The 24,133-nt window shown below is 37.4% G+C and overlaps 1 protein-coding gene across 1 annotated transcript; it reads left to right on the forward strand.

Annotated features, from left to right (window-relative positions):
• The first annotated feature begins 999 nt into the window (after positions 1 to 999).
• Positions 1,000 to 24,133, forward strand: tp73 (tumor protein p73). Its single transcript, XM_053624510.1, has 12 exons — positions 1,000 to 1,444; positions 2,440 to 2,685; positions 12,409 to 12,595; positions 12,751 to 12,866; positions 15,361 to 15,470; positions 15,611 to 15,753; positions 16,592 to 16,680; positions 16,809 to 16,933; positions 18,462 to 18,613; positions 19,727 to 19,859; positions 22,456 to 22,549; positions 23,427 to 24,133. The coding sequence occupies exons 1-12, from the start codon at positions 1,424 to 1,426 to the stop codon at positions 23,751 to 23,753; spliced, it is 1,743 nt and encodes a 580-aa protein (XP_053480485.1). The 5' UTR covers positions 1,000 to 1,423; the 3' UTR covers positions 23,754 to 24,133.

The raw sequence follows: 24,133 nt of genomic DNA on the forward strand, positions 1-24,133 counted from the left end.
TCTAATTGTTATCTAGTAGAAGGTTTATATACATATTTAAAATGTTAGAGCTACGGCATGATCCACGATTCTGAATGACAATTTTCCTCTTTAGAACTTTATAATTTCTACATTAATATGTAAGAGTGAAATAGAGAGAAATACTTGTTTCAAAATGCATGTTTTAAAAATTTACTGTTAATTAATAATTAATGTATAGGCTACATGCTCTTTTTTTTAATCTAAAAATTAAAATGCCATTGCACTAGGTGTTTTTAAATGGTAGAATATATTTTTGGCATGCCATACACTCACCGTCCAACTTCCGAGTGTATCCAACTTTGAAGATTGGAGAAAGACATTGGAGGGTGACATTTTTCCAATCTTCAACTGTCCAGTTTCTGTGTACAAACTGTTCTCAGATTCTTGGTCTTGGTTGACAGGAGTGGAACCTGATGTAGTGTTCTGCTACTGTAGTCCATCCTCCTCAAGGTTTCCTGTGTTGTTCATTGCTGAGATGAGATGCTTTTCCACCCGCCCTGGAAGTAAAGAGTGGTTATTTTAGTTAGCGTAGCCTTCCTGTCAGCTCAAACCAATCTGTCCGTTCTCCTAAACATTATGTATAAACTCTAGACACTGCTGCGTGTGAAAATCCCAGAAGATCAGCAGTTTCTGATTCCAGCCTGTTACTAAGATCACCATTCTGATGTTGATGTGAATATTAACTATGACTTTTGACCTTTTATGCATTGTGTTGCTGTTGCATGATTGGTTGATTGAATAATCGCATTAATGAGCAGGTGTACAGGTATTTGTAATAAAGTGGACGGTGTTTAGATCTAAACAGTTTAGGTGAGTGCATGAATTTCTCCACAACAACACTAAAAGTATTTACTGCACGGATGCTGAACTCATCCCTTTTATAATTCATTCATTTTGTTTCAGTGTTCGCTCTCTCTCTCTCTCTCTCTCTCCCTCTCTCTCTCTCTATTTCTCTCTCTCTCTCTCTCTCTCCCTCTCTCTCTCACTCTCTCTCCCCTACTGTCTAACACTTTTACTGGGAGTGTGTCAGACAGGTAGTGTTGCCACGGCCCGGACTTGCGCGAGGTGTTTTTCTGCAAGTGTGTACTTGTGCCTGTGTTGTCGTCTTGCTAAGGGCATGCCATAATTAGGACAACGTTTGCCTTCCTTCCGTCCCCCTGAATCACTCACTCTCAGGGCTGCTAGCCACAAGGGTCACAGCTCAGGAGCGTTGCTCTGGTCAGAACTGTCGCCAAAGAAATACCGAGAGAGATGTGTGAGAATGGAGGGCTCATGGTGTTGAGAGAGTGTGTGAGGATATGCGCTGGCCTCTGTGACTGAACCGCCTGCATCCTTGTACTCGAGGCTTTACTGGATATAGTTAGAGATTAACTGAGGAACCAGCATTCAACCAACTTGGACAATGTACTATGTGAAAAAGAAGGTAAAGGCCCTTGGGTCTGTGTGTATGAGCTTGTGTATAGCTTTGATTCTAGCTTAATGAGAAAAATATGTCCCATCATGCTTTTCATTTCTCTGAGTTGAAATCACCAAGGGTTTTTTTTTTTTTTTTTTTTTAAAAACTGATGTTTGCTGATTTATTCCACTCATTGCTAGAATTTAATCAGTTCTGTAGTTGTACATTTTATCTTATGTTTGAAATCTTCTTATACCATTTTAAAAAGTGTGTAATGAGGAAATTAATGCAAAAAGTAAGCTAATGACCATAAGTAAGCGAAGCAATTGTGCAGTGCCTTTTCTCTGGATTTTTCTGGATTTCTTTGATTCAATATTTAATACAGGTTTAATATGTATGTATATATTTTAAACAACGACTGGTCACAGAAACAGTGGACATGCTGTATGCTGACGGATAATACTATACCTTAAGGGACTTTGCAATTATAGCTATTATTACAGTAAAAGCTAGCAAACTTAATGAGTGGTCTATTACCTGTAATCTGTGCATCCTGAGCTGCTACTCATGTTAGCAACTGTTCCTTTGCCAACCCAGATTCTTTCAGCTTTGTAATTTATGAGGGGTGGCACTGTTGGGTGTGTTGGTTTATGTGTGCGTGTATGTGTGTGTCTGTGACAGAGGGGTACGGAGAGCAATTAGATGTCTGACAGATTATGCTTGTGTTTTACATCCCCCATGCCTGAGGGGAGGCACTGCTTCTGCAACTTCTAAATCTCAGTGCGGTGTAACTGGAGCTGAGTGGAACTCCTTCCAAACACCTCGAAACCACATCTTTTCCATTTCCCTCCTCCCTTATACTCCTCTTTACCTGTGCTGTTTGACTTCCCTCCCGTCGTCCCTCCCTTCCGAGTTTACCTGTGGCTCCTCTTCTTCCCTCCTTCCTGCCAGCTTACCTGTCTTCCCCTCCTTTTCCCTCTCTCTCTCTCTCTCTCTCTCTCTCTCTCTCTCTATCGACTCAGTCTCAGTATAGCTTGCTGAGCAGCAGTATGGAGCAGGGATTGGGGAACCGTGCTGCATCCACCAGCCCCTACAGCTCCGAGACTGCCTCTAACGTGCCCACACCGTCATCCTACTCGCAGCCCAACTCCACCTTCGAGGCCATGTCTCCGGCCCCGGCCATTCCCTCCAACACAGACTACCCTGGGCCGCACGGCTTTGAGGTCACCTTCCAGCAGTCCAGCACCGCCAAGTCAGCCACCTGGACGGTGAGTGGAGCTCCACTGGTGAACGTGTTTACTTTTTTCTTTTTTCTTTATGCTCTTCCTTATTCTCTCTTCTTCTCCTTAAAATTGTCCTCTTATGTTTTCCCTGATCAACGGTTTCTTGCCTGTTTTAGAGCTTGCAGGGATTCTCACTATAATGAACATCAATTTAATATTATTAAACACTTCTGTGACTGCATGAAGCCTTCGTTGAAAAAAAAAAGATGTAATTTTGAGAAGTTTCGGCATATGTTGAGGATTGTACACCATTAGACTGTTTAACATGAGGGGTGTTCACCGTCACTGTATCCAAAACAACCTGGAATTCCATTCAGAATGACTTTAAACTGAGACGCTTGAAAGCAGAAACTTCTCTGTTTTGCCCAACATCACTACAAAAAAAGTGTCACCCATGTCTGTCATGCAGTTGACCCTGTGACGCTGCTATATAGAACCTGGGGGAGGAGGCAAGGTTGGGGGTTAGCTGTCTCTCTCTTTCTCTCTCTCTCTCACACACTGGCTTTTAGGCTGCTTGTTGGATTAACTCAAGCATGAGATCTGTTCATTCTCTAAGTGTGTAGTGTAATATGATCACTGAGGTGGCCATCGTTCAGGTCAGAGCGTCGCCTCTCGTTCTCACACTCTACACATGTGTGAAAATGATCTGTCGTTCAGAACCTTTCGGGTGTAATCTCTTGGCCTTCAAAAGCAACACATAAGGTATGGTGTATGTGTGTATGTGGTAAGCTGACTAACTCAGCTCTGTGAATACATTCCACTGCATAACCATAATCTGTAGGAAAAATACAGTGGTCTCCAGGCCTGGATACCAGGCCTTTGATTCCTAACCAGACAAAGCGTCCCTTATTGTCTTGAAAGAAGAAGACGTTCAATATGACTATGTGCAGTTGACCTAAAAAGCTGGTAAATATCACTTAATATAAACCTGTTTTCCAACGGCCTAATGTTGTAGACGAACAATACGACTCTTGTGAATCCAACTACATGCGTAAGAATCGTCACTGGATGATCCAAAACATTCCCAGAGTCGGTTATCCTTGTGGGAACTTTTCTGACCAAGGATAGTGGCTGGGATGTGCACCTTGCCTTGTCCATGTATTTACATTTCTTTACATTAAGGTATTTTTGTTTTTTTTTATGCTATTTATTTCTATCGGGAGTTAAACTAAGCGATCGATCGGAACATACTGTTTACTGTATGTGTTGATGAATTTGATTTTGAATTTAGTTTTTCCTTTTTAACCCCTTCCGAGCATGTATCTGTTGTAACGTAGATCACATAATTCAGTGTAAAAATGCATAAATGAAGAGAAGGTTCACTGATTGGTTAGCGAAAATTAAAATGTATTGAGTGGACGTGAAGAAAAGCAACGGAACACATCATATTTAGTTCGAATTCCTTTACAGCCTTATTCATCAAGGATGTAAATGTAAGAAAAAAAATCTTTTTTATTATCTAGGAAAAAAATCATGTCTGAATGGGTGAAATAATGTGTTTTTTAATTCGATTTCATTTAAGATAAATTTTATTTTATTAAATAAAAATATAGTGTTTTGAGACTTTTTTAAGCTAACCTAAATATCATGATATATATCATACATCATGAAAATACTTTTAACTATCATGATATTGTGATATTTTTGCCAATATATATCTATAGTATGTTATTCTATTCATCTTGTTAGTTAGTATACTGGTTAAAATCACTCAAAATGCCTACCACAGCTTAGTAATCTTAGTAACCTTGGTGTCATTTTTGTGTTCTTGATTGAGCAGGTAAGATTTGTGTAGAGAAATCAGGTGAAGCCATTAGAATGATGGGTCATTTAAAGTGACATGTAAAAACTGCGTTTATGCTTAGATTATAAATAGGTAAAAGATGTGTTTGCTTCTTTTCATCACATGGAATAAATAACAGGCATCACTAAACCTTTACAACCACACACACACACACACACACACACACATAAACACAGTGTCTAGAATATCGCTTTCGTGTTGATAACAGGTTGCTTGCTCGCTTAACTGAAGGGAGAAAATGGACTTGCTGGGGTTTTGTTAGCTGCAGGCAATATTTGCAAAGAGAACAATGTTAAGTGTCTTGCTGTGGAAAGATGAACTATGTTTTACAAGGCGAAGTGAGAACACGAGCTGACACAAAAAAAGAAAGAAGATTGTCATGTGCGATATAATAAGTGTTATAATAAGTGCTATAGTGAAGTTCTAGTTATATATAGTTGTATACCGCATCAAATCTCTTTGTCAGTGTCTTTAAACATAACACTGTTTAGATCAAATGTGCTACGCAGAATATATATATATATATATATATATATATATATATATATATATATATATATATATATATATATATATATATATAATGCATTTTATTTTGAATTTAAAGCATCTGTCATTAGGTATAAGTTTTTGTTTTTTTTATACGAATTTGAATATAATTAGAAACATAGTCTATTCATATCCCCAAAGCTTTATTTAAACTAATCTATGTACAAAGGATTCATCACTGGAGGTACACTATGTGTACAAAGGATTTTTATGGTAAAACTATTTATGCGAGTCTTGGCGAGTCTTTACCATTAATTGTCATGCTGTTTATTCTGTTTGCGTATTTTAATCGAGGTTTATTTAATCTGGGTTTTTGGCGGCTCTGTTGAATCCAGGCCTCAGATATTGCTGAAGCAGTGATTTCTTGCTTAATTTTCTTTACTACAATAATTTTTTTAAATTTATTTTTTAAATTATTATTTATTTTATTTTTTTTGCCTGTAACAAATCTTTGAAACATTTTTGTGCACTACTTGTAGCTTGCCTAGAAAGGGTCAAAGCTTACTCAGTAATGTAATAGAAATCAATTAGAACTGTTTTATCAGTGAGAGTTTTATCTGCTATCACATAACAGATTGGTAGGTGTGTGTCAGAACTTCTCTGGTACCAATAAAATAAAGACTTAGCTTGTTGTTAATATAGACTTATTCAACAACAAGCTATCAACTGATTGTGCATATTTGGAGAGACTTGATTTTATAGCCATCAAATAAGAAAACCTATTTGATTACACATACCATCTGTTCTCCAGGCCTGTCTTATGCAGATATGCTTTATACAACCCACAATCTGTGAATTCTCTATTTGCTGGTCTTCACAGTGTATTTGATGCACTGTAACAGTGTAAAGTTGTCAAATAACTGTAAAACATTTTTACAGTGAAGTACTGTAATATCTTTACAGGACATTTACTCATTTCACTGACGTTTTTTAATAAAGAGACTTGCACCTGATCAAGGGAATGTTAAGAGTCTTGCTCAAGGATTAAACCACGGTTGCTTGGTGGTGCTGGGATTTCTGTAACTCAAAGCCTTAACCACTGGCCCACCACAACTAGCATAACTAACTTACACTAATTCAACCACCTCGACCACTGAATTAATAAATTACATAATAATAATAATAATAATAATAATAATAATACATTTTATTTATAATGCGCTTTTCTCATACCCAGAGTTCTACAAAAACAGGAAATAGAGATAAAATACAAAAATGCAGACATAATACAAAACGATAAGACAATACATGTAAAACAAACAATAATTAACTCAACATCCTATTGAAAAAAAGCTAGATCATATTAATCAGTATAAGCTATTTTTTAAAAAATGGATATTTAACATTTTCTTAAAACTGTTTAATGTGAGAGCATTTCTAAATGCAAAAGGAAGTGCATTCCATATCTTAGGGGCTGCAAAAGACAAAGCTCTCTCACCCGTAGATTTTAGTCGGCAAAGAGGCTCCTGAAGAGTGTGAGGGGGAATTTTTTTTTTTTTAGTAGGATATAAAATTAAACTCAAGTATGACACAAGGACAGTTTTTACCATTCTCACCCCTGCCAAAAAAACATGAGATATCTCACTATGCATTGTGTTTTCTGGTCTTTTCTGTAAACCACTGCACTGCTCTAATTGCCTGATCGTTTACAGTACAATCCTGTAAAATAACAAGACAGTGTGTTGCTGTAAAATAAGTACTGTAAATTTACAGCATTTTTTTTACAGTGTCAATCAAAGATATCGATCAATAGCATCTGTCCAAAAATAGTGCCAGGGCTGGTAAAGAGCTCTCCTACCTTCTTTCTGATCTACAAGAACCTTCACTTAAGCTTCCAGATGAAGAGAGCAAAATTGGTAAGGATTATGGCCAAGCTGTGTGGAATGCAGTGTCGACTCTCTAATTCAGGGATTTCCCAGGTTGGAGATGAAGCTTGACAGGCTGTTGTTATCTGGGATTACTATAGGAGAAGTGAGTGACTCATCAGGAGCGGCAAGGTGAGGGGTTAAAAGGTGCCGCTACGGTGTTTGTATAGCCGTGAGCTGCTGGAGGAGAGCGATAGTGGCACATTGACTGTGACCTACCCGATGTGCCACACACTACTGCCTCTAAAAGCCCTCCTCTATGGTTAACAGTTTGTTACCTGTAGTTTAGAGCATTAGTCTTCAAGGAAAACTCCACACTGGAACACATATGTTGATATTAAAATAATTGTGATGTACGTAGCCATTCCGGTGCCACTTTCTTGTTTGGTGCTGTATTTACATTATTTCTGCGAGAAGTTACTGGTTGTTTGCTGCTCTGATCTGATTTAATAGGAGAAAAACTGTCAACAATCTCAGACGTTGGTCAGGTTTCGCAATTAGCTCTTGAAAACCAAAGAGCGAGAGCTTTCTTTTTTCACTCACTGTTTTCCAGTGTCATATTAAAGAGAAATCCACTGCAGACTTAGCGGAGACATCAGGACTCAATGTTCCAGAAAGCAATGCACATATGTAGCGCAGTTGCACTGAGTTAAGGCAGAGACTCAGCTTGGCTAGTTAGCGATCTATGAGGTGACAAGCGTGATGGCGCTAATGGTGGTATTAGCATGAAAGTTGAAGCTCTGGAAGCTGATCTGTTTGAGTAGAGCGTGCAGGTGTAGAGACAAGAGAGCTTGACAGACTAAAGGACTAAAGCGAAGCTGCATCACTCTTTTTAGGTAGCGATGAAGCGAGAGTTAAATCGCACTGGCACCACTATCAACAGGTAGTCCACCTGAATATGGTGGAGAATGTAGGAAACCATTAACCAAAGTGAAAATACACCAACATATCTATGAAAGAAGTTTAAACTAAAAAGTCAACTCATTACAAATTCCATTACAAATTAAATCTTGGAGATCACTTATTAATTATATAGATTAATATGCAAGGTGTATTACACTCTGCGTGTGGTGTCAGTCATGAAGGCCATTTTGAATTATCAGTAGTCACCGCTGCTGGGCTTGTGCTAAATTGCTGAAGAAGATCCTTCACTCGTCCATGAGATGTTAGAACTAGCGTAGAACTCATGAAGACTCTTAAATGAAAGTCTTCAAACTAGGGCTGGGTGACATGACAAAAATATCATAACACGATACTTGAGAACATTTCTACGATGCGTATAGAAATGCACTTTTCTTTAATGATTATAAACACAATCAAATAATAAAAAAAAGAAACTTACAAAGACAATCAAATCAAAAAAAGAAACGTCAAATCAGTGGCATCCATTCAGTACCACTTAATTTGTAATTATTAAAAAAGAAAAAGAAAGACATCACCATACCAACGATACCTCAGAAAAAAAGTGTATTGCTTAATCATTTATCACGAGATCGATATTATATCGATATATCGCCCAGCCCTACTTCAAACTTATAGCAATAAAGTCCAGTCGCATTACTCATATTATTAATATTATTATTATTTACATCATATCTGAATCTATCACAGTCACATGTACTTTCTATGTAAATTTCCATCTTCTACTACACTTTCATTTGTACATGCTCAGAGCACAAACTTACTGGTGTGGCACGTGTGTCATTCTAACACCCTCATAAAGATGAGAATGTTGTGAAATGAATGAATGTTAGTCTTTCACTGCGTATACTTTCTCACTCATCATACCCACTTTTGATCCGTTCCTTGAAGCAGCTCCTATTGTGCTTGTTGACTCCGGCAGTTCTGCAGGGCTCCTATTATTCCATGATATCACAGGTTGAATCATAACCACAATTTTATGCATCAGGATCGGAGATGAGTGTGAGTGTGCTCAAATAAGAGCCTTGCTTCAAACACACATTCCAGAGGCTCAAAGCATGAGGTGTCATAAGAGATGAAAATGAGTTCTAACACCCCAGCTTTTCCAGTAAAGACCCCAACACTTTTTTTTATTATTATTGTTGGCATGTACGTGAGACAAGTCCGAGCACGCTTTGCGTTTTAGCGTGTTCGAAGCCGCTTTTCCCAGCCATTACCCTCCTAGTCAGACGACGGGTCTAAACACGCCCCACACATCCAGCAGCATCCTTCCACCCAACAGCACACACACCTTATCATAAGGGTTTCACGTATATGTAGCGTGTATAACAATGAACAGCTACACACACTTACATATTAAAGGTACAATCAGTAGGATTTTCCACTACAACTCACAACAATAATAAATATTACATCATGCATCAGGTGAAGTAACTGGAAATCATTAATTGTATCTTGTAACAAGCCAATAAATGACCAGCAGTGATCATTTGTGATATAGTCACACAGAGAAAATATTACTTACCGCACCTTTAATATTCTATCAAGATCAGGCATTTTGAAATGTTTTTAATCGTTAATGTAACTTAATGTTACTTTCTGACGCTAATTATTAAGACTGCATATTTTTTTTTTCCCAGTGGAAAACAACTGTTGCTCAACATAGCCAAGTACGTGTTTTAACCTGCCTCCTATCCATGAGATCCAAAAACAATCAGCATCCTAAAATATATGGAAATCAGCTCGGCAGCCTTGTGTCTTTGAGCCTTACCCAGGAGGAGTTGCGCTGTATGGGTCAGGACATGCTGAGACTCTTGTCTTTGTATAAGTGAATCTAAAGGATGACAGGTGAAGGAGAAATATGATTGAAAGTACAAGTGACTTTACACACTGTGCAAATGGTGTGAAGAATGTCACAAGACACTGAGGGCATCACTGAGGTCAGCTTTAAAGTTCGATTTCATTTGCAGTTTTGGGAATGACCTTTGTTTCTAAACTAATGCTTAAGGCTTGTAAGCTTGTAAGAATATCCTAAAAATGGTTAATGGAGCGTAAATTGAATATTAATACTGTTGTAGTGTTCTAACACAGACCAGCTGTTCCTCCAAGCACTTATATCTATATACACAAGTAGTCATTTTTGCACTTTTCTCCCAACCCAACTCATCAGATAATTTACAAGCCCTTCAGGGGGTTAAAATGTGTGTCTTAAAGCAGGGGCAATGCTAAAGTCTGGTGTGTAGGGGGAACTCCATGAGAAGGACTGGGAAACACTGGTGAAGGAGAGTTAAGTGAATTCACAGGCGGCATGCTGTAACACGCCCATCGGCCCGTCAGACGCATCATTATCGCCCGGGCCGAAGAGCCTGCCCGAACCTGCGCTGGTCCAACGCTTGCATTCCCTCTCATCATACTACATCATTTTCTGTGATGCGCTATCAATTTCTTTTGTTCCCATCTTTATTTGCTTGCACTTTAGCATTTTTTTTTTCTGTGTATCTTTTTTGGTGTTGCCATCTTCTCTGTTAATGTTCATGAATTTTGTTTAACTATTTCATATCCAGAGCATAGCACTTATGTACAGTATATCATAGATGCTGCAGCACCTTATCTGTTAATACAGAATGTAAAATCTTTGGGTTTCTTAAAAGGGTTCTACTTGGAATGGTATAGGATAGAAAAACACTCTATAGCAAGGGACCGGATGTGGACACAGCAAAGTATTTCCAAACTGAGCACTTGGAAAGAAATTCTGTAGCAGACCTGATAAACGTATGTAAAAAAAAAACAAAAAACAAAACAAAAAAAACAACAACAACAAAAAAAAAACAGTTCAGTTGCAGTTTTTTATATGTGAACCATCATGGCTTTTGTAGCAGACTGTCAGTTACAGTTAATCTGATCACATGCATTCATGTAAATTATTATCTGAAAGCATTTCATCGGGCCAAACGTTAGCTACAGGACTAAGACATTAGGGGAGAGTTTTCATTTTATTTACCCTCTCTTGTCTGATAGGTGAACTGATAACATGCCTTATTTAAAAAAAAGGTGACTTTGAAAACAGAATGGACAGAGAAGTATCTGTTCATTCTCCTTGCATCAAAAAAATCTTCAGATTATCACTTCAGAGTCCATGAAAAATGTAAAAAAAAAAAAAAAAAAGAAATTTTTTTTAAATTAAACCCCATTTAAAGTAGTAACACCAATAGGAAACAAAACATAACCTTTCTGAATGGCCTTATTTATAGCCAAAAACTAATGGTTAAGCATCTATGTGCAGTCTTTTTACTTCTGTAACTGGTACTGTATACTCTCAAAGAGAGAAACATTAATTTCCCCCAAAGACAATTGTGACTGATGTGAATAAAAGAGGATGTGTCATGGCTGGGCGTGTTGAGACTTCTCTTACTGTTCACAGCTGCACAGGGTGATTTATGCTCCTGAGTGTGTGTGTGTGTGTGTGTGTGTGTGTGTGTGTGTGTGTGTATCATGGCTAAGCCTGAAACTCTCGATATCCATAAGCTCATTGTGCTACTGCATTGTAAGTATTTTCTGGTTTTCAGCCCATTTCATGTAACATGTAAGGTATACATAATCAAATAATTGGCCATGATCAAGCATTGAAAAGGGTTTGATTTGATTTGATGTGTTATTTGTTATCAAATTCCTTAATGTGTAAAGTGATGCACATTGCAGAAAACTGTAACAACCATACTGAGTTCTCGAGAATGAGTAGTCTAACACTGTTCATAAACATGTCCACCTGCTGGTATATAAAAGAAAATAAGCATTATGTAGAGGCTGATGAGTGTTAAAGAAATGCACTCATTGCAGCCCATCTACAGGTCATCAGAATTAGATGAAGTGATGTAGACAATGATTTATGTACTGTGTATACAGGCAGTGGTACTCACTCTTGATGTAAAAGGCTGAGTGACAGATACAAGGCACTTACAGGAAATGTATGTTTAGGTTCACTAAGCGTTCCTATCCTGTGTGTATATGGCATTAAATGGTAATGATCATTGCATAAGAGGAATATTGTACAATTGCCTGTAAACCTGTTAGTTTACTTATAGGATTTGATATTGCAACAACACCAATGTCCAATCTGTTTCTTTTTCTCATATTTATCATCCTGACTCACTTAACATTTTGAAATTTGAATCATATCGATTCAAGTCCACACAAAGCAGATTTGCTCCAAGAAGGTTAGATTTTGGAATATTTGGGATGTCTTTATACTGTTAGACAGGCTCTGACATGCTGCCTGTGTGTATTTTGGTGCGTGTGTGTGTATGTTGGTGCGTGTGTGTGTGTGTGTGTGTGTGTGTGAGTGATGAATTTGTTTCTGGATCATCATCAAAGCCCAAAAATGACGTTTGCTGCTTGAACTCAATCGAAATCAAATCCTGCTACAGGTCTTTTTAAAAACTCTATCAAACCACTTCCTTGTCTAAATCATTTATTACACACAAATGCTTACACTTCATTTCAAATTGAACTTGTTATAGCTGCAATGCTTTTACATATCCTAAACATCTCGGTGGTTGGTTTTGGTTGTAGTATTCTCCGTTGCTGAAGAAGCTGTATTGTCAGATCGCTAAGACCTGCCCGATTCAGGTGAAGCTTGCCTCGACTCCCCCGCACGGCAGCGTGGTACGAGCCATGCCCATTTACAAGAAGGCTGAGCATGTGACTGAAGTGGTGAAGCGCTGCCCCAACCATGAGCTTGGACGTGACTTCAACGAAAGTAAATACACAACCCTTTACTTGATAAGCTTAATATTGGAAGCTCTGGATTGGTGTTTAATCAGTACTTAATCAAAAACCCAATGATTTGTGAATAGACCATTGATAGATCAGTATTGTGGTCTCAATTACATGCTTTCTTCCTTCTATCCACAGGTCAGTCAGCTCCAGCCAGCCATTTAATAAGAGTAGAGGGCAATAACTTGAGTCAGTATGTGGACGACCCAGTAACAGGCAGACAGAGCGTGTTTGTACCGTACGAATCCCCACAGGTAGCTTTGAACTACTTTATTTCATTTACATACATGAACAAACACGGGTTAACTTACACAACCATAGTATACAGCTTATTAACAAAAAACGTCTGATATAGAGGTGTCTAATATTGTTTGTAAGTATGCAATGATTATATTAAAGCAGTGAGTGAGACTTTCACGTGGTTTGGAAGCTCTGACGAGTCTTTAGACAAGCCCAGTAATTACACTCTCAGTCATTCTGTAACACTAGTAGTAATTCAGACTAATCATGAGATCCTGTTTTCCCCTGAGACTTCATCTATAAAATGTTTAACGTGCACGTTTGAATCTATGTCTTTTTTTTTTGTCCAAGGCTGTTCATTTTATTATATGTTATTAAATTAAAACAAAATCTAAGACAAAACAAAGGCAACCTGAGTAAACACAAAATACAGTTTTTAAATGATAATGTTATTTATTGAAGCAAAAAAGTTATCCAATACCAGCGGGGCCTGTGGGAAAATGTATTTGATCCCATAGTTACTAATTCCCCAAATCTATGAAACTGCATTCATAATGGGGTTGAGCTGGACTAGACACAACCAGGACTGATTACTGCAAACCCTGTTCAATCAAATCGACACTTAAATAGAACTTTTTCAACAGCATGAAGTTGGTTAAAAGGTCTTACCCATTAACACACTATGCCAAAATGGAAAGAAATTCCAGAAATGATGAGGAAGAAGGTGATTGAAATACATCACTCTGGGAAGGGTTACAAAGCTATTTCAAAGGCTCTGGGACTCTAAAGGACCACAGTGAGAGCCATTATCTCCAAATGGAAAAACTTGGCACAGTAGTGAACCTTCCCAGAAGTGGCTGACCTTCCAAAATTCCTCCAAGAGCACAGCAAAGAGTCATCCAGGAATTCACAAAAAAGCCAAGGACAACATCAAAAGGATCTACAGGCCTTGCATCAATAAAGGTCACTGTTCATGACTCCACTATCAGAAAGACACTGGGCAAAAATGGCATCCATGGAAGAGTGGTGAGGTGAAAACCACTGCTAACCCAGAAAAACATTAAGGCTCGTCTGAATTTTGCCAAAACACACCTTGATGACCCTCAAACCCTTTGGGAGAATATTCTGTGGATTGATGAGTCGAAAGTGGAACTGTTTGGAGGACAGGGGTCCCGTTAGATCTGGTGTAAACCAAACACAGAATTCCACAAAAAGAACATCATACCTACGGTCAAACATGGTGGCGGAAGTGTGATGGTCTGGGGATGCTTTGCTGCTTCAGGGCCTGGGCAACTTACAATAAGTGAGGGAAACATGAATTCTGCTCTCTACCAGAAAATCCTAAAGGAGAAGGGCCGGTCTTCAGTCTGTAAGCTGAAACAATGCAAAGCATAGGAATAAGTCCATTTCTAAATTAAAGTTTTGGAGTGACCTAGTCAAAGTCCTGAATTGAACCAATTAAGACGCTGTAGCAGGAGCTTAAAAGGGCAGTTCATGCCCGAAAACCCTCCAGTGTGGCTGAACTAAAGAAGTTCTACAAAGAAGAGTGGGCCACAATTCCACCACAGTGCTGTGAAAGACTGATCTCCAGTTATTGGAAGCATTTGGTTGCAGTTATTGCTGCTAAAGATGGCACAACCAGATTTTAAGTTTAAAGGGGCAATTCGTTTTTCACACGGGTGATAGGTTTTGGATAATTATTTTTTTTTTGCTTCAATAATAAAATAAATAAATAAACTGTATTGTGTGTTTCCTTTGTTTTATGTTAGTGTGTTGTGTGTTTCGTGTGAAGATCTAAAACTATTTATTAAGATGTACACAAAAACAGAAGAAATCATGATGAAGAAATCAAATACTTTTTCCCAGCACTGTATAAATCTGTAATTTGAAGAATAGCCAGCACTACATTCAGAGCTGATGTTATAGGAAACTACTGATGAGACACTTTTGCCTAAGACAAATCCATGCACTCAATTCAACAGTCACCACAATAGACTTCTGTCTCGCTTTCAGTAACATTTTTTTTTTCCACATAAATAGCTATTAATTCCTGCCTGAATAAGCCTGAACATGTTGATGCTACTATCCCCGTTAAAAAGCTGAAACCCAAACCATATAAGGATATCTGATACTGTTCACTAGGTAGATATGATAAGCCTGTTCATGTACAACCAATGTGAAGAAGATTTGGGATTTATAAAAATATCACGCACAGAATTGTTTATGGAAATATATAGATGGTATAATTTTCCCTCAAATGATAACAGACTCACCTTTAGGATGGAATAGGGGTAGGTTTATAAATGCACTACCTGGTACTTGCTGGTGTTTTGAGCTTCTGCTGCCCCCTAGGGGCAAAAATAAATCAAGACTTTCTTCAAAACAATTCTGCTTTATGCGGGGTTGTAATGGTATTTAAAAGACTAAAGAAAATGCATTACCTAATCTCTCTCTCTCTCTCTCTCTCTCTCTCTCTCTCTCTCTCTCTCTCTCTCTCTCTCTCTCTAGGTGGGGACAGAATTCACAACAATTTTGTATAATTTCATGTGTAACAGTAGCTGTGTTGGTGGAATGAACCGCAGACCCATTCTCATCATCATTACTCTGGAGACAAGAGAGTTAGTCATTTTGTTGTTGTTTTTTTTAATAGCCATAACCTGTCTGTGACTGTCTAAGATAAAAAGTATCAAAACATACCTTAAAATAGTCACGACCTTCAGTTTGATTATCACATGGTTTACCGTTTCTCTTCTCGCAGTGGTCAGGTCCTGGGTCGGCGCTCTTTCGAAGGCCGGATATGTGCATGTCCAGGTCGAGACCGAAAAGCAGATGAGGATCATTTCAGAGAACAGCAGGCACTGAACGAGAGCGTGGCCAAAAATGGCAACGTTAATAAGCGCAGTGAGTCAAGCACTCATTGAAAACACCGCATTTTAGCCTTGATTAAAATGAAAGTATTTTAATAATGAATATAATAATATATACCACAGCACTGTTGAATTCATGGTTCTGATCAGCCAAAAGGTGTTGTTTAATTTTCTACTACAGCTCTCGTTTTTAGTACGTTGTTACATTTCTATAGTAACATTTCTATCATTTCTATTGTAACTTACACAGAGACATGTCCGCGTAAACAGATGTAATTGTTGAAATCAAGATTTCTGTCGAAGGAGGTGTTTAATTAATATTTTTGAAAGGTGTCTCCAGTGTCAGCACTTTGTAACAGTCAAGGGTAAAGCTGCTGCTATAAGTTTTCAGACATGGAAAAGACATTCCAGTTTCTCTGCAGCACACCAAGCTGCATTTTTTATTTTTTATTTTTTGGTCTTATTAACTACACGAGAGCAATAAAGAGAGGCTCTTTATAGCTGATGTAACGTAACTGGTAACAGGAAGTAACTCGTTTCATGGACGTTCAACAACATTAAGCTATAAATGGATAAAAGTTATGATGTGTTGTTCTTTCATTAAAGAATACTGTCATTGTTGGCAAATTCCTGTGGTATAAAAGGAATAAAACGTGGTGTTATTGGAAAATAAGCAACTGTGGATAACTCTTCTTTATGTTCCTTACATTATACAGTTTTGTCTTTTGTCTAATTCTAATCTAATTAAAAAAGTGAAATTAGACTGGACCTAAATATAGAATCAAGAATGTGGAACCAAGATTAGCAATGTGATGTCTCCAACCAAAACAGCTCTCATTACTTTAACTGAGTATTTGTATCACGTTCCACAGATTTCAGACAAACGCCTCCCAACATTCCCGGGCCTCCCATAAACATCAAGAAGAGGAGACATGGAGAAGAGGAGATGTACTACATCCCAGTGAGTGCGCACACACACACACACCCACACGCAAACACACAATTCATTACATGTACAACAGTAAGATGTCTGTAAGGTGGTTTTTGTCTTGGGGACAATGCTGTAATGTGTTTGGGGATGTTGTGCAGGTACGAGGCAGGGAGAACTTTGACATCCTGATGAAGATAAAGGACAGTTTAGAGTTAGTGGAGCTGGTGCCACAGCAGTTAGTCGACTCCTACAGACAACAGCAACAGCAGCTACTGCACAGACAGTGAGTACAACATACACACATACTGTACATATCCTATAAATAAAGTTTCTCTCCATTGATTTATGTACATTTTAGATTTAAAAATGACAAAATTTACAACTCAGAAAAATTTTAAATGCTACAGCTTTCTCTTGGCTGAAGTGTATAGGTTGTCATATAAATAGAAGATACCAGAAGATGGGAGTTTTCATGAATAGAGTGAATTCTGTGCCAGAAAGTGTATTACTTTAGTAAAACCTTGCTCTACTTTTTTTTTTCCACAGAAAGAAAAAAATATTTTAAATTCTGTCAAATAAATAAATAATGTATTTGCATTCATTCAAGCATTCATTTTATGCACTGAAGTGACAACAAAACCTTGTTACAACAAACAAAAACGTTAATATATTTAATAATTCCTTAGATTTATATAGCGCTTTTCTAGGCACTCAAAGGGCTTTACATTATGTGTGTGTGTATTGCGCCAGAACGCCCACCACACACCAGCTATTGGTGGAGAGGAGAGTGATGTGGCCAATTCAGGGATAGAGATTATTATGGGGCCATGATAGATAAGGGCCAACTGGGGAATTTCGCCAGGACACCAGGGTTATACCCCTACTCTTTTACCAGAAGTGTCTGGGAATTTAATGACCACAGAGAGTCAGGACCTCAGTTTAAGGTCTCATCCGAAAGACTGTTTTTACAGTATAGTGTCCCCGTCACTATACTGGGGCATTAGGACCCACATTGACCAAAGAGTGAACGCCCCCTGCTGGCTTCACTAATACCACTTCCAGCAGCAACCTTAGTTTTCCCCAAGAGGTCTCCTATCCAGGTACTGCCAGGCTCAACACTGCTTAGCTTCAATGAGAAACCAGGCGAGAGCTACAGGGTGATATTGCTCTGGATATGGCACTCATTTAATGTGGATAAATGGAATTTTTATCTGTGAAATTTCCTTAGGTCAACAAATACACTCTAAATGGCACCATGATGTGTCGATGTAACTGATCACAAAATTATTATAATTTTTTGCATCACGACATGAATTTTGTGTCCGTTAAAATGAAGGATGTGACCCAAAATGAATGAATGAATGAATGAATTACTTTTGCGAGTCTCAAAATTCACATAAATTGTATGTAACGAGCTAAGAAGTTTCTTTTATTAACAATATAATGAGTATATTGACCCTTGATTTTCAGTGTGGTGTATATACATTTTTTGCAAATTAAATGTATTAATTTTTTTTAGACTGAAAAAGTGCAACAAGGCGTTTGCTTTTGTCATGAAAGAAATGTCTTTAGTAGTGAAAACAGTCATGTAACACCGGCTTCTGCCTACTTGTGCTGTCTTGCTCCTACTTTTTTAGTATATTCATATAACACTGGGTAAGTGAAAGCGTGTAGAACGTGAACTTCATGAAAAACACATCTCTATACACACTGCACAGCTGGATTGTTCTATCACCCATCCCCCAACACACACACACACAAAGGTTCATGCTTTATCCCTTATTTTCCCTGACACATCTATTTCTTTGCAGTGGTCACGTGACCTCTCCGTCACCCTATGGAACACCTCTGAGCAACATGAACAAAGTCCACGGCAACATCAGCAAACTTCCTTCAGTCAACCAGATAGTGGCGCATCAGAGCCATCAGAACGCAGGACCATCTTCCAGTATGGTGCACATGGGTAAGACCACATATAAAGCCATGAAACATTTAAGAACCATGAAGATGGCTTTGGACTGCAATTGATACAAACAGTTTTGCTACGATGGCTTAGGACTACAATTGCAATGAACAATTTTGCACTCAAGTCTCCATCAGTGAACAGGTGATAACTTCAAACAAACTTCATGTGAAAACTGTAATTCATTTCCTGGTCACACAACTGCACTATTTGACCATGTAGTACACAGTTATAGAAGGGATTTATTTATAATCACACTCTCCGGTGTCACCCAGATGAGGATGGGTTCCCTTTTGAGTCTGGTTCCACTCAAGGTTTCTTCCTCATATCGTCTCACAGAGTTTTTTTCTTGCAACTGTCACCTTTGGCTTGCTCATTTGGGATAACTTCATACATTTAAAATTTATATCCTGAGTTATATATTTATAAAGCTGCTTTGTGACTATGTCCACTGTTAAAAGCACTGTACAAATAAAATTGAACTGAATTGAATTGAAAATTGAATATAAGCAGCTCGGCTTTCATCAAGGTTTTTAGGGGAAAAAAGGTGTTCTGGTGAGCTGCAGTAAAAGATAAGAGCAATAAGCTAGAAATGTATTCATTCTGAGCCAAACAACTAATAAACGCCTGCTTAATTTATTGAATTCGTGCACACTATTGGATTTTAACATTAAGATCTTACATCAGGAGATTTAATAGCAGAAATATTACAAATACAGAATTCGCTACATATTGATAGTACAGCCACACTGATTCAAAACAGTGTGTATGGAGCAACAGTGTGGCGGCAATCTTAATTTATATGCATCAATAAAAATTTTTGAAGGAACTATACACATACCTTATACACATGGGCAATCGATATAGAGGTGCACTGAGCGGAATACACACCTTCATAAACTTCTAGAAGCTATTCGTAACTCCTTCCTCCTTTTTAGGTTACATATTAAAGGATGGTTAATATACTGTGTGTGAGAGTCCAAATCCCAGAACTGCCCAAAAGCCACTTTTGCCCTCTGAGCCAGATGCTTAACCCTTGAACTTCTCAGTGCTATGCTCAGTTTGGATTTGCCCAATAGCCTGTTGTCTTAATGACATGGATGTTTCCTGTAGGTCCGAACATGCTGGGCGGCCACCACATGCAGTCGAACGGCGACGTGAACGGTGCGCACCCAGCCCAGTCGATGGTGTCAGCGTCTCACTGCACTCCGCCTCCACCCTACAACCCTGACCCCAGCCTCATCAGGTACTTCACCCTGCAGTAGCACGGCTTTCCCTCGCTTTCTCTCACACACGCACGCTCACACACGTCTGACTGCAAAGCTACAGAAATGACCCCTTGTTGTATATGTCAAACAAAAAGACTTATCCTTTCTGTCTACTGGGCCAAAATATGCCTTTTTCATTCATGGTTTGAAAAGCACTGTATTGTCTTTTCTATGTGTTAGAGTATTTATGATGTCATTTTTACAAGACTTGATATTACTAGGGATTCCACGATTGGGGTGCCATTTGTATCCCACTCATATCACATTCACAAATATATATGTAAAGGTAAAAAAAAAAAAAAACAGATTTAAACGTGCATGTTTCAGCTAAATAATGTAAAACCTACACAATCAACAGCACTTACAAACTAGCTTATCATTTTGCTTGTCCTAGCCCACAGTAACTACACTTTACACTTCAACATTCTTCTTCTTTTGTGCATTCATGTCTGAATCCATTTAACATCTCATGCTTGAAACTGTGTTTTCCATGAGTCATCATTTTATAGTACATTATGTACTATACATTACATAATGTACATAATGTACATTCGTCCCACAGCATTCACTCAACCCTGTTCCCTGAACACATTCACCCCAATGAAATAGTTAAATTATTCTACAAGTCGCATGTTGAACAAGAAATTGTATCATCCAAATTTCCTGAAGATCATAGGAAGAGGAAAATGACCAATTTTTCATTCTTTTTTTTTCTTTATTTTCAATGATATTGTGATATTGACTATCAAGGTCACTTTAAAACACAGTCCAGTTGCTCAAATTCTAGATTGAAAGTCAATTATTAATTTAATTATAAAATGATCATTGTAGGTAAATCATTAGAACATCATTGATCATGCTATTAGCATAGATGCTTCACACATTCAGTGTATTTGCTAATTCTGTGTGAAAAAAAAAGACCTCATCCCTGTTACTTATTTAAGAGAACAATGTCAAGAAAAAACAGAAAAAGCGATTGTTGCCTAGGATGGGTTAAGACATTGACTGATTAAAATATTAATGTTGAAAATATTAAATAGAAAATGTAAAAAGTTTCATTTTTAACAGTTACATGGGCTAAATGGCACCACAATCATGGAATCACCTTTTTGGAGAACTGTGCCACGAGATTTATGGCTGTAGTGTGTTAAGTAGAAGGGAAGCCTGGGTTCTGCTGACTCAACCCCTTCTGTTTACTCATCTGTAAATATATTATTTGAGATTTGAAATCTTTTTTTTCTGCTGGTCAGAAAAAAAAAAGTGTTTATCTAAGAGAAATCACTTGCTTTGACTTTTCTCATGGAATATTGAATTAAATAAATTTGGTTTTCCTAGTCTTTATATCTTTGTGCATACAGTAAGATAATTATATAGAATTACCTTTTTTTTTCTTCTTTTTTTTTTTTTTTACTTGTTTCCATGCATGATATTGGATGTACTGTGTGGTCTCATATACATATATATCAACCCACTGCAATAATGTATTACATTTAGCTGGAGTTCACACTGTACACATTACTCATTCTCCGTTTAGGAGCATCACGCAGCCTACACCTAAAACAATATTACAGAACTGTATGGTTTCTGACATAAATGAAAAAAACATATTTTTTTCATGAAATATGTTTTATTTCCATGTCTAATTGCAATTCAGTTGCCACTCCATTATTATAAGTTTCCATTCTTTGGCATTTTGTATTTTTCATGTATCACTTTAAAGGTAGAGTCCCCAAACATGTCAAGGCATTGTTTATTTTATTTCTTACTTTCTTTCTTTCCTTCACCCCCCCCCCCTTCCATGTTGACATCCAATAAACAAATCAATTTGATCACATAAAGTTGCATGATTTGACAAATTAATATACAATTAATAAATTCCACAATTATTTATATTACAGACTGTAACTGTTAAAAAAAGAAGCACAATAAGAGACATGAAACAGTTGCGGAATCTACCTTTGAAATATTCATGTCATATATAAATATATATATATATATATATATATATATATATATATATATATATATATATATATATATATATATATTTATGTCCCATTCCTGTTTTACAACATCAAAACAGATGAATGTTTTTCACTGTATGTAGAATTTCCACCTTTTTGTATTTATAATAAAAGTCTGAATGCTTTAAAAAAAAAAAAAAGTTGTTACGGATTATTCATGCAGCTGCATGTGTTTTTGTTTAATTGGGTCATTTATTATTATTATTATTATTATTATTATTATTATTATTATTATAATTGTAATGTTGATACCTTTTAAAAATACATTTAGAAACAAAAACAAATTATAGGTTACATATTATTACTATTTCCTTCATTTTAGCTTACTGGTACTTCTTGTGTATTAGAAATACCACCTTATTCCACGGAGTAAAAATAATTTATATTAGACTATTCTATAATATTTTATTATGTATTTTGTATAATAATCATTTACAGTCAGTGTAGATTAAAATACTGCTTTGGTCTGCTTAAAATGTCCATGCACGAATCTGTAATTCCCAGGGTGCAGCCCCTTGGTCTTAGTGGGATTCCTTTTTTCTCTGAACAGCTTCTTAACCAGCCTGGGCTGCCAAAACTGCATCGACTACTTCACATCGCAGGGCCTCCAGAGTGTGTACCACCTGCAGACCCTCTCCATGGAGGTAAACAAAATGAGAATCATCTCTAAGGACTCGATTCCACTGGCTGATGTCAGTCGAGAATTGTACTCACTGTAAAGTGGAAATTAAAGGTTTTTGGGGGTTTATTTTGGGGTTTTTTTAAGCTACCATGAACAGATTCCAGCAGATATGAAACCCCACTTGGGATAGAAATGGGCTAGAAATCAGGAATATATCTCGGTTATGTAGTAGAGTGAACTATTTTTTTGTAAGTGCATCAATGGCCAAACCTTATGAAAGCTAACAGGAACTGGTTAAAGTCTTGAAAACTATATTCATTATTTAGAAAGCACAATAACTCAAAGTAGTCAGATAATGAGGGCTGGGCAACATTTATATATAAATATCATGATATAATAACATCAAGATGCAGTTTCCTACATATCAGGAGACCGAATAGACATTATAAACTTTGATTTAATTTCATTTTCCTTTCTTTTCTTTGTTAATCATTTTCATTTATTATATGTTTTTCTGTAGTTTATTACATATGTTACATACAGTGGCCCTTGTTTGTGCTTTGCTAGCAAAACCTCAGCAAATTTATACACTGTAATACATACACAGTATCATGTATTGATGTGTCTTCAAGTATTGTGATATGATATTTTTGCCTTTTTATTTTGCCCACCCCTACAGAACAACCAAATCTTCAGGGTTTATATTAAAGTGAATAGTTAATAAAATACACAATGGATGAAACTTCAGTAGTTTTTATTCAGTTTGTATGAGCTATAATGAGAAAAGATAATAATAAAAAAAAACAACAACCATTAATTACTCAAAGAACAAGAGTTTTTCTGCCAAAGTGAGCCTTTAAAGCTAAGGTGACGTTAACTCCTCTGTGTTTACCCTTCAGGATCTTGGAGCTCTTAAGATCCCAGAGCAGTTCCGTTTGGCCATCTGGAGAGGCCTCCAGGACATGAAGCAGGGCCATGATTATGGCCAGCAGCTTATTCGCTCCAGCAGTAACATGGCCACCATGGCCATTGGTCCTGGAGGTGAACTGCAGCGGCAGCGTGTCATGGAGGCTGTGCACTTTCGTGTGCGCCACACCATCACTATCCCCAACCGCGGCACCACAGCCGGAGCAGACGAGTGGCCGGATTTCGGCTTCGACATGCCCGACTGCAAGACTCGTAAGCACTCCATTAAGGAAGAGTTTGCAGAGAGCGACATGCGCTGAGATGTCTCACTAAGGCTCTCACAGAGACCTTGCCAATTTGCTGCTTTACTTTTTTCTCCATCAAGCTCCTTTCTTTTTTCTTTTTTTAAAAAAAACTGAAATGGACAGTTATATCTTGGTTTCAGTGTCATGTTTATCTTTTTTTTAAAGCAGTTCCTTTCAAACTTTTTTCTTTTTCTCACTTTCATAACATGTAAATGCGACAGGAACACCTCCCAGAACTTTTTTTTTTCAATGGACAACTAGCAATTTTATAAATTATATCAACTACAACACAATGATGTGTATACTGTATGGTGACTCACATTAATGGACCGAAAAAACATGTTAGGACCATATTATAACAACAACAGACTTCACATCTGTATGTCTCAAAGAAT

The sequence above is a fragment of the Ictalurus furcatus genome, chromosome 5, assembly GCF_023375685.1.
Source record: "Ictalurus furcatus strain D&B chromosome 5, Billie_1.0, whole genome shotgun sequence".
Taxonomy (NCBI): domain Eukaryota; kingdom Metazoa; phylum Chordata; class Actinopteri; order Siluriformes; family Ictaluridae; genus Ictalurus; species Ictalurus furcatus.